Consider the following 10,863-nt stretch of genomic DNA (forward strand, 5'->3'; position numbering starts at 1 on the left):
AATATGTGCACGTGTCTATTGACACTTTCTCCTCAGCTGTGTGGGCTACTGCTCACACTGGAGAGAAGAGCCGTGATGTCATTGCCCATTGGAAATTGGCTTTCTCAGTCCTGGGCGTGCCAGCTTCTGTGAAAACCGATAATGGTCCTGCCTACGCCTCCGAGAAGACACGGCAGTTTTTACACCTATGGGGTGTAGACCATACCTTTGGTATCCCACATTCTCCTACTGGCCAAGCCATTGTTGAATGCGCTCATGGTACCTTGAAGCATGTTTTGGACAAACAGAAAAGGGGAATGCATGGAGAAACCCCACAGAGCCGACTAGCAAAAGCTTTGTATACAATTAATCACCTTACAGTACCACAAAATTCAAATAATCCTGTTATTCTGAATCATTTTTTCTCATTGCAGTCTGCAGGTGACAGACAACTGCCCCGGGCAAAAGTCTGGGTGCGGAATTTACTCACTAACCAGTGGGAAGGCCCACATGAGCTTATCGTCTGGGGTCGTGGGTATGCTTGCGTTTCCACAGATACTGGGATACGGTGGCTACCTGCAAAATGCGTTCGCCCTGACCTACGGCACCAGAGGCAGAACAGGCAACCTCTGAATGATGACCAGAACGCCAATCATCCAAATGGCGACCAGAATGTAGAGCATCAGCCTAATGACTCTTCTGATGATGACCAGGATGTCAACCATCAGGCAGATGGTCCTTCCACAAGCAGAGACTGAACTTTAAATTTCTTGTTATGGAGTCAGATAGTTAAAGCCTTAAGGACATATTTAGAATTAATAACTGATGTAGATTTCTATTTGGCATTAATAGTAGAGTTGTTATCTTATAAAACAAAAAGGGGGAACTGTAGATACAAAAATGCTGCTAGCGAGGATTTTCTTGTTATTTTCTAAGTCCGTGAGAGACTTTTCTCTCTCACAGAAGAGGTAGCAGGGAATGTAAACAACCCAGACACCTGCAACCTTGAAAAGTCTTGTTTATGGTATAGTAGAAAAATATTTTGACAATGGATGTTTTAGGATTTTAGCCAATCACCCCCAAGGGGTGGCTGGCCCTTTGTCCAATTAGGCTATGAAGAAAAAAGTCTATAAAAGAGTTTGTAAAATAATTAAATAAATCAATCTTGCTGCACAACTCCTGCCTGCTGGATCTTCTCCTCCTCCTCCTCCCTATGGCTGCGGGACACGGTGCTATACCGTAGGAACCAGGCCTGTGGTAATACTCCGGGAAAAGTTTTAATATGGATGAAGAACAGACAGTAAAAATGGTATAAAAAGGACTCACCTCTAGCATCAGGTGTGCTCTTGGCAGAGCGCCAAGGCACCCAGCCATTACCCCTTTGCTTTACTTTATGTGTCTCTTATTGCCTTTATATTAAACCCTTTAAATTCTCACAGGAGAGTGAACCTCGTTTTTCACAGGAGGGCAGAAGGCGAGGCCAAACACTGGCACTCGTGTTTGGATGGGAGCAGCGAGGTTCTGCCCAGCCCACCTTAGCACTGGTGGTATTATGGAGAGTGTCCCCTCTTTCCTTATCACTCCAATGAGTGCACAGGCCAACACACTGCCAAGCCCCAGCAGATTTCACTGCTGTATGAAGCTGTTCTGCACCAGAGAGGTCGGGGCCTGGGAAGTGGTGGGCTTTGCCAGACAGGGGGATCCCATGCAGGCCCAAGCAGGTCACATGCAAACACCAGGCAATCACAGAGCATCGCACACAGATCTCTGCATTTTGTGGAAGCCACAAGGCCTGGAAAATGTCTCTGTGTCTTGGGAACCCTGCTCAAAGCCCCTGACTATGGCATTGGTGGGGTTCCTGTATCTGGTAAGGGAGGAGATCTTACCTACAGTGCAGACAGCTTCAAGAAAGCCATTTTGTTAAACATCCCACTGCTGAATAGCAGTGCTTTAAGGAGACCCCCAGAAATGGAAGACACAATAGATTTGTCTTCCAGAGGCTAAAATAAGTGTTATGGTAAAAGTGTCTGACAAGACCTGACAGCACTTTAAAGGGCTGTCATTTCAGTGTCCCACAGCTGACAGCTCTGTCATTCAGCTCTCAAACATTACCACATATGATAACCCACATCGCTTTCACTTATGGATTAAAAAGGTACAAGTACTGTAATACTATGTCCTTAGTGCCCTAAGAATTTCTTAAGGTAAGACAGATGCAAGATGAGCTTTGCATTTTTACTTGGTTCATGTTCTGCATGGGATGCTCCCTGGCAACTGGTCCCAGAAGGATTTAGGACCTTTTGTAAAACCATCTCTGCCACATAGTGGGTACTGCTGGGACAGCACCTGGCAACATCCCCTCTCCATTGGCAAATTCCTTTTTTTTTCTTTTTTATGGTAAAAGTTGCAAAGGCCTGAAACTACTCAAGGTTATCCAAAGCCTGGATGGGGCAGTGTTAATTAAAGGTGGGTGTGAGCCCTCAGGCCTCCCTGGGAACACATCTTGGCACGAGGCTGAGTGGTTCAGGGGATGCTGCAGCTCTCAAGAGCTGGCAGTGCACTGTCAGCCCCAGTGCAGCTCTGCATCACAAGTCCACAGCACAAGCCCAGCCTTACAAGCAAACACCAAGGTGTGTCTGGCCTCATCCCCTGCCTTGGATGTACAGGGGGGAAAAGCAGTGCAATGTAAAAATCCAGGCTGCATGGAAGCCTCCATCACAAAATAAAATCTAAATATTTTAAGGTTGTGTCAGTTTCCCTGATATTATCAAGGGGCCTCTGAGTTTCCTGCTGCCAAATTATCTTTATAATGAATTAGACTGTAGTTCTGCCTCACCAGAAGAAAGGTGTGGATCCACACCTCAGGGAGCAGAGTTTTTCACTGGACAGTAAAATATATAAAGAATACTAACTCTAAATGCAATTATCCTTAGGGTATTCCCAAAGGCAGTAAAGCATCTGTGATTCTCCAGCTCTGTGAAATTTATCACTACCAGGTATGTCAACACATACTCTTCAGCAATCAACAAGACCTGTTTGGGGAAAGACTTAAGTGCAGGCAGAATAAGCATCTTCCAGTGTTATACATCTTAACTGGGACTTCCTGAAAACACAACGTCATCAAGCTAGACATTTTGAACCAGGCACCACCATGTTTTCAAACCCATTTCCAAGCAGCTGTTTTCTCTCAGTCACAAGTCGGAGATCAGGGCACCCCTGCTAGCTGTGAGCTTTGCCTCACCCCAGTAAACAAGGACTCACTACCTTTCTTTCACACTTGAGGCACCGGGAAGGAAAGGCACAACACCTTCCCCCCAAGCCTCCCTTAGTGTTGTGGATAATTGCCATCTGCTTTCCAGTTTGCTCATGATTAGGCAGGGGGATCAGATAAAAACCCACTGCATGCCACACAAGGAGTCTGGAAAACACCTACCTGTGACAGGTTACTAATACTAATTGGCTGCGACTGTGAAGGTGGCACCTCTGCAGTTGTGGACCCCCCAGTTCATTCTTCTCTGCTCCACCAAGTGCCCTGGTGCATGTCCTGTGGCTCTTCTAGAAGAGCATTAAGATGGAGGGGCTGCTGAGTTGAAACCCAGAGAAAGCCCTGGGCATGGGGAGAAGGAAACAAGACCTTCAGTAAAGATAAACAAACTGTACTTCTTTTTCTCCAATCGTACTATGCTTGCCTTCAATATGGGGTTAATAAGAGGATTGAAGTATAGTCGCAGTATGACCCAAAATGAGTTCACAAAAGGAATTGAATTATCCCTTAGGAAAAGAAAAATGTCTGGGCACTGTTTGGAAACTAAAAGCAAAATTATCCTCTGTAGCTGGGGTACAGCAGCAGGTGGCTATGATAGAAACAAGGGGACCCCCAGATGCACACTTTTAATCTTGTCTGCTCAGGGAAGGATTGGTAGATTTTGGGAGAAGAGCCTCTCAGAGGTGGAAAGTGTTTTCTCAGAGTTCAGAAAAAATAGATGAATTGCGATGACAGCCTCTACCTGTTGCTACCACACATCCAATACTTCTCCAGTTCCCCATAAAACAGCCATTTAATTAAGGAGTCAGCTTGACAAAATTAGAATAAACTCTGCTGGAGCTCATTGATGATCCTTTTTACTGCCAGTTTTCCTCCAAAATGAATAGCAGGCTATCATAGACTCCATCATAGATGACTTTTGCCTGGCTCTCCTATTTGCCACTCACATCAGTATGGCTGACTGCCTTAAAAACAGCAAAATCAGCCAATTTTCCCCCTTTCCCATATGACTCATCCAGCACAACACTGATTGGTACTCATTTGTTTCCCAAAATGCCTATGTGATTGTGTCCAAGTTAGCAGCAGCAGCATTTTTATGAAGCACTTTTAGCAAAATGTCAGTGGCTTTGCCCAAGCTCTGATAAATATCTGCTTAAGATGAACTGAATCCAGCAGGGACTTTACCCCAAAGTCTCAATTCAGCAACACAGCTAAGTCCACACTTAAATTATTTTCTATTAAATTATTTTGCAAAGTGGGATGAACAAATGAGTCAGGGCCTTGAGTCTCTGGCATGTTCAGCAGTTCCCAGGCTGTTTGCCCAAAGCTTACTGACAAAACAGCAGTAACAACTGTAACAGAACTCACCTTTTCAGTGATGAGGAGAAAACCCAGTTGCACACATCCTCCTTCTTATATGAGGTGGGAACCAGACCAGTAAGTAGTTTCCTGTACCCATTGAAAGATAAGATTTGGGATAATTTTCCCCCTATGTATATAATGGATGAAAAACTGTAGCATGAAAAGCCTTTTGTAGATGCTCCAATGTTTAGAAAAAGCTGGCTAAAATGAATTCTCATCATCCAAAGGATGAGTGCTCAGCAGAGAGATGGAAGAAAGGTTCCAGTGCCACTGAGGACTGGCACAGCATTGCCAGCCCAGCTGGTCCTTTCCTGACCACCTTTACACCTGGCTGTACGAGGGGAATGAGTTTTGTGAATAAAACGCATGTTCACAACCTGTCAAGGATGCAGTCTGGTGCTCCATAAGTCCCATTTAATAGCTAATAAAATTCAAACCAAAAACCAGAATCCTGTTGGATAAGTAAATACGAAGCCACTGTGATGTGTTTCCGTGCAAACTTTGCTGGAGCGGTGACAAGTTGCCACTCAAAGACCCTGAAGATCCCTTGGTTTCTTGCCTGTATACAACGATGGCACCTGCCTTTGCCATCCTCATTCACATATAGAAATTACCTGCCTGGAAGTTGGCAAGCACTCATTTACCCAGCAATCCCAGCTGATCACTACCTTATAAATGGGCAGCTCAGATAGTGCAAAATTTCTTTTCAGGTATTTCTTCTGTATTCACCTTGGCTCCTGAGGATGGGAATTTTGTGTATGTCTCTCTCTGCCTCACCACCACTGCTGTAGCACCCAGGTGTCTTGGCCAAATAGCAAGACCACACTGCAGCAGATGAGCAGAGCTAAATCTATCGTCCATTTGTCCTAAAGCTTGCTGGAAACTCCTCTTAAAGCTTTCTTGATCTAACTTGCTGAGACAAAACAACCAAGGCAACTCCCATCTCCATAACATCAACACTAAACTGAGCCAGTCCTGGCAGGTAGCAGGTCTGAGCAGTAACCTGGGGACTTCAGGCACTGCCCTGATTCAACCAGACAAAATAACACAGCCCTGATAGGCTTTAAGCATCTTAAAACCAGCAGTCACATAAACCTCAGAGTTCACTGATACATCTACTGGCATCCTGTTACCTCTTACATAACAGCAAGGGCAGTTTTCAGTGTAGCAGATGCACAGCATGAATCGGGGGCGGGGGGGGCAGCAGCACCTGTGAATGAGATACACACCCTACATCATAGTGCAGGAACTATTATTGTACTTCCTAATTCCCAGCTGCGTACACTCCTCTGCTCCAGAAGCCGTGGACACCAGCCACGGCTGCCTCAGGCCTTGCAAAAGTAACACACCCAATTTTCCGGTTTGCTCTGACCACCGTTTGCATCCCTGTGGCAAAAGACAACAGGTTGGGGTTTTTTTTTGCTTGATGCAGGAAAACACTGGCCTGAGGAAACCCTTTAGAGTTCCCTTTCCTCTTGCATTTGTTCAGCATAGAGGCACAGGGTACTTATGTTGGTGAGAGCAGGGAAAACCAGATTTGGGCAGAGGGGAAGACAGCAAGAGACTACAAATTTTCTAAGCCTCAGCAGAAGCATCATGTGGTTACAATGACTCTTCCCTCAGTAAAGGCAAGTGGCAAATGTCTTTTGACTATCTACCTTTGAATAAAGGTGCTGCAAGAGGAGGCCTGTGCTTGTGTCTGCTCTCTAAATAAACCAGCCTGAATGTATAGTTTACATTGCAGGGTCACAGAGCATGGGCTTTTCCCAGATGAGGGCATTTTATTAACTAAAGAAATGCCATGAGACCAACAGTAATCCACCCAGGATGCCTGGAGCAAACTCTTCTTTTGTAAATGGATAAGGAAGTTACAGGTGCTTTAATGCCCACAGCTATAGAGAGAGCACCTGGTTGCCTGTGGCCCAGGCATTCTGGTACCAGAAATCTGGGATGTGTCTGTAAAACTGATACAGCAGTGGCTGAAACTGCAAACAGACTTTGGGCACAAAGGAGACACAGGAGAGGGTACCCCAACAAGTCCCCTCTGAAGTCTGAAACTCAGGGAACTGTAAAGGCTGTTCTGACCATTCAGGTACTCATCTTTCAGTGCAAGTAATCTGTTCACACACAACAGCTATCAGAGGCACCAGGAACAGATACATCCATAGGTCCTTTCTCCCTCACAGGTACACCTGGCTGAAGGACCTCTGCTGAGAGGCAGGGACCCTGCTGATGTCACATTTCATTACTTGGATCTCCTGGTCACCTCTTTCAGCCTGGTTTTCCTCCTCCAATCCCATTAACCAGCCCACTGCCATACCTAAGAGAAGTCTCGAAAGCCGTAGCATGGCAGGATGTCATTTTGAGAAGAAAAAGCAGCGTGAAGGCCCAGTTTCTTGAACTGCTCTACCAGCAGGTTGCAGGGTAGATGCTCCTGCACAGGGAAGCCCTTTAAGAACATTACCTCATCTTTAAGACAATGAGTAGGGGATGAGTGCAGTGAATGTTGGAATTTCAGGAGAGTTTTTCTCTGCTTGATGTTCTGTTTGCCAAAAGAGAGGTGATGGGTGGTTCCTACCTTGGCAATGTATTGTTTCTGTCTTGTGAGCAAATCTCTCTTCTTTCCTCCTTTCTGATGGGCAAGGGCCATCGTGTCCTGCCCTCTCCAGAGGATGAGGAAATGAATTCAGTGTGAGAAGGTAACTGAAGGGCCACCTCATCCTGGTAGCCAGCTCAAACAACAGGATTTGTTTCTCACTTCATGGCATGAGGGTGCCTCATGCTGGTTTCTGCTCTCCAGTTCTGAGCAGGCTAATGTACTTCAAACTGAAGTAGGCTCCTCCAAGCTTCGCATGGCTCTGATTACATAGCCTCTGCAATCTTGAGTAATTATTATTGCCAAGGGCTCCTCAGAGTTCAGCACGAGGACTGCCAAAATTGCAGTGCTGCAGAGGAGTCCCCTCCCTCAAAACTCTTTCTGACCCCAAGTGCTGCTGGGAGAGTTGGGAAGGGAAGATCAGCTCAAAATAAGAAGGCTGGATAAAGAAAGAAGGCCTTTCTTCAGTTTCAAGGGTGCAGCACTAACACACCATTTTTTCGTGTTGCTTGCAGCACATCTCAACTCCACTGTTCATGAAGCAGCTTGACAAGGGAGGAGTTGTTGTCCCCACTGGCTGGGACTATGAAGCACGTCCTTGGTAGTGAGCAGTTTCACACTGCAGACACCCTCTGTTGAAAACTAAAAGTGTAGTCTCAAGTGTCAACACAGACAAGTTCATTTCTTGAATCTAAGGGTAGGGCTATGCCAGCAAGCATAGAAATGAGGGTGGCAGAGGAGGCTAACAATTCATGGCAGTGCAAAGATCCAGCCCCTGCCAATGATATCCCACTTGAAGACACTGCTTGACACTAAAACCTACTTGCACTGGGGGCTGGGGTGGGGAGTGGGCACAGGATATTTTCCCATAGCTTGAACCACAGCTCAGCTATGACTCTTTTGCAGCAGCTCAGGAGAAAAAGGAGAATTGCTGGATATTTCAAAAAAATTGAAGAGAGAAGACAAAAAAAATCAGACACTGGTTTGGGGACAAAACCATTAGCTTGAGCTGTCAAAGAAGAACAGAGAAACCAACAGGGAGGCTCTGGAAAAAGCCAACAGAGGAAAGGTCAAAATACTGATGCTCTGCAGTGGAGCTAAGGGATGGATGCCCAGGGCAAAGCCACAGACATGCCTCAAGGCCAGAAGGCTTAATCCCTCTGCCACAGGAGCCGCCTTACACTTAGTCCTGTCCCTGAGCAGTGACAGGGAAAACTGCAGGGTCAGGAATGCCCCTCTCGCGAAGGGCATTCCTCTGATGCTGCCCCTCCATTCAGTGTCACTCCATGCCTACGGAAGCACCACTGCAGGAGTCTGCAGAGCCCTCCCACTGCCTGCGTCCTCCACTGCCCTCCGCACAGCATGCTGGAGCTAACTCGCCTTTGAACTGCACTTTGTTGAGCTGTGCTTCAGCAAATTAAACTATTTATTAGTCCAGGCTTAATGAAGCCATTCACCACTCAAAAGGTTCACCTGGAAAGCCCACAGCGTTACTCTTGTGGTGGGGAGGCTGTAGTCAGTGCTGAGAGCATCCCTGTGCAAGACCCAAAACACAAGCAGTGGCTGTGCCACTGCAGGCAGGGTTGCCACTGTCCTGGGTGCAATGCTCAGGCCCCATAGACATATTTGGGTTCTTCTGGTTGACTGGGGTTTTCTACAGGGTTCTTTCCTGAAAGTCTTTAGGCAGCCTGATGATTTGTAAATATTTTTCCACTGAGAGCCATTGGGGTAGATGGGTGGCCAGAATAGCTCCAAAAGAATAAAAAATACTAGTCCATGGCTCATTAAACTAACATTGCTGCTCATCTGGAGCACAGGAAACTGCTCCTCCAGACCAGGAAGAGAAAAATCCTCATTTTAAGCACCAAAAGGCTTTCCATGTTTTTTTTCTGGAATAACTGCAGCCACTAAGGAGTAAATTCACTTCCAGGAGAAAACACTCAGGAGCCCACAGGGATTCACAACTGCATTATAGGGAAACAAGTGCCTCAAAAATTTACAGGTTTTTAGGAAAGTAAATGTTTGTTTTGCCTCTCTCTTGAAGAGAGAGAGAGAGAGAGATAAAAAAAAAAAAAACCAAACATTCAGGCAAACAAGTCTATTAATATTTACATAGAACATAGGCATATATTTGCTCCATAATGTGTTAGCTAGAGAACAAACCATCTGCAGCCCTCCACCCAAAAAAAAAAAAAAAAGGACTCCCAGGTGCGAGTACCAAAAAGTCCTGCTAAAAGCCTCCTGACCTGGTACAGCTCCAGACCAAGAAGGAAAGAACAGAACCACCCTACCACTACTCCCTTGGAAATGGTTCATATTAGCAGTGGGGGCTTTGCTCCTCCCTGAAGCCACCTGTGGACAACTCCCATCAGAGCCAGCTGGTGCAGCTCACCTAATCACAAGGCTGGGTTTTTCCCCTTTATTTGAAAAACAGCTTGATTGGGCTCCACGTGGAGCATCGTGCTCCTGTTACTTATGTTATGGTTTTAAAGGCAGTCACAGTGATTCACCTGTGAATGATGTTTACTGTGTCCCAGTAGTCTGCCAAGGTTTCTGTGCATGACCTTGATCCCAAGAACAGAAGTGACAGGTAAAAATGCCCAAGGAAGAAAAACGGAGAGGTTTTCTTATTTTCAAAATATTTTTTTATTGTTTTTAAATAAAGTTTCTGCTTAAGCCAAGGGAAAATCTGAATTTGTGGCCTGTCCACTCACCTGTGTACGGCAGCAGCCCTGGCCCCTTTGTGCACCACTGGGCTCAGGACATGTGGCTAGCTGCAATGAAACACAAGATTCAGGAGACCTTGTTTACTTTCTGCCTTCCTCAAAAATTATTACTGATATTTTGTGGAGTTGGTTGAAGTATTTAAGAGATTGAAGGCATTGACCATGATTTCTGACAGTAGATTCAAAGCAGGTTATAGTCTCTCTCTGTGAAGTTTTGCACTGCTGAATTAGATCAAATGCTGATGCCCTTGGGGGCAATAAAAATAATTCCAGCTTGTGACAGAAAATGAATTATAATTCAGAATAATTCTTAGTAGAAATCATATATTGTTTAATTACAGCCATAACGGCTATTTGATTTTGAGATAAGAAGTGGTTACCACAGTGACCCAATTCTTAAAGATGATTTTTGCCTAACGCTGTATAAAACGCTTTATGATACCTGCCTTCACAAGAAAGCAATTTACGAAAATGAGTTTTCCTGGTGTTAGGCCTGGGGTATGAACAAGCAACATAGGCTATATATGGAAAAACATTCCCCATTTCGTTACTGCCTGAAAAGCCCATTTCCCTGCAAGCACACTCATAGATGTTGTCTCAGATTCAGAGCAAGCTACAAATCTTGCTCAGCTTTCAAGACCATGTAGACTCTGTGGAAGAATTTCAAACCTTTGAGGAGTATTAGAAAAAAATCAGAGACAGAGACATATTTGTTCTGCAGAACAAGCCATCCCCTACTGCCTACCATCAGGGAGGGTAAAAAATGTTTTTACTTACTCTGAACAGTCTTAATATGTATTTCTCTAATAGACCATCCATCAGCACTTTGAGGAAACATACCCTGAAGTCACAACCATTGCTAGAGTCAAGCAAAGGCACATTTTGACATGTGAAGTAAAATGCAATCCTCAGTGAGACTAGTAAAAATTATCATT

General features: G+C 45.2%; 1 protein-coding gene across 11 annotated transcripts in view; it reads right to left on the reverse strand.

Moving 5' to 3' along the window:
• Positions 1-9,577, reverse strand: part of LOC138109565 (endomucin-like) — a 32,214-nt gene extending 22,637 nt beyond the window's left edge. For 3 of the 11 annotated variants that reach the window (XM_069013208.1, XM_069013210.1, XM_069013213.1), the window contains exon 1: positions 9,449-9,568. In XM_069013208.1, coding sequence (XP_068869309.1) covers positions 9,449-9,518 — 70 coding nt within the window. In that variant the 5' untranslated portion in view covers positions 9,519-9,568. Of the gene's footprint in view, positions 1-3,412; positions 3,587-4,612; positions 4,694-9,448 lie in introns of all 11 variants that reach the window. The other 8 variants (XM_069013211.1, XM_069013212.1, XM_069013205.1 and 5 more) reach the window with 8 other exon arrangements.
• Between the last annotated feature and the right edge of the window lie 1,286 nt (positions 9,578-10,863).

This window comes from Aphelocoma coerulescens, chromosome 4 (assembly GCF_041296385.1).
Source record: "Aphelocoma coerulescens isolate FSJ_1873_10779 chromosome 4, UR_Acoe_1.0, whole genome shotgun sequence".
Lineage (NCBI taxonomy): Eukaryota > Metazoa > Chordata > Aves > Passeriformes > Corvidae > Aphelocoma > Aphelocoma coerulescens.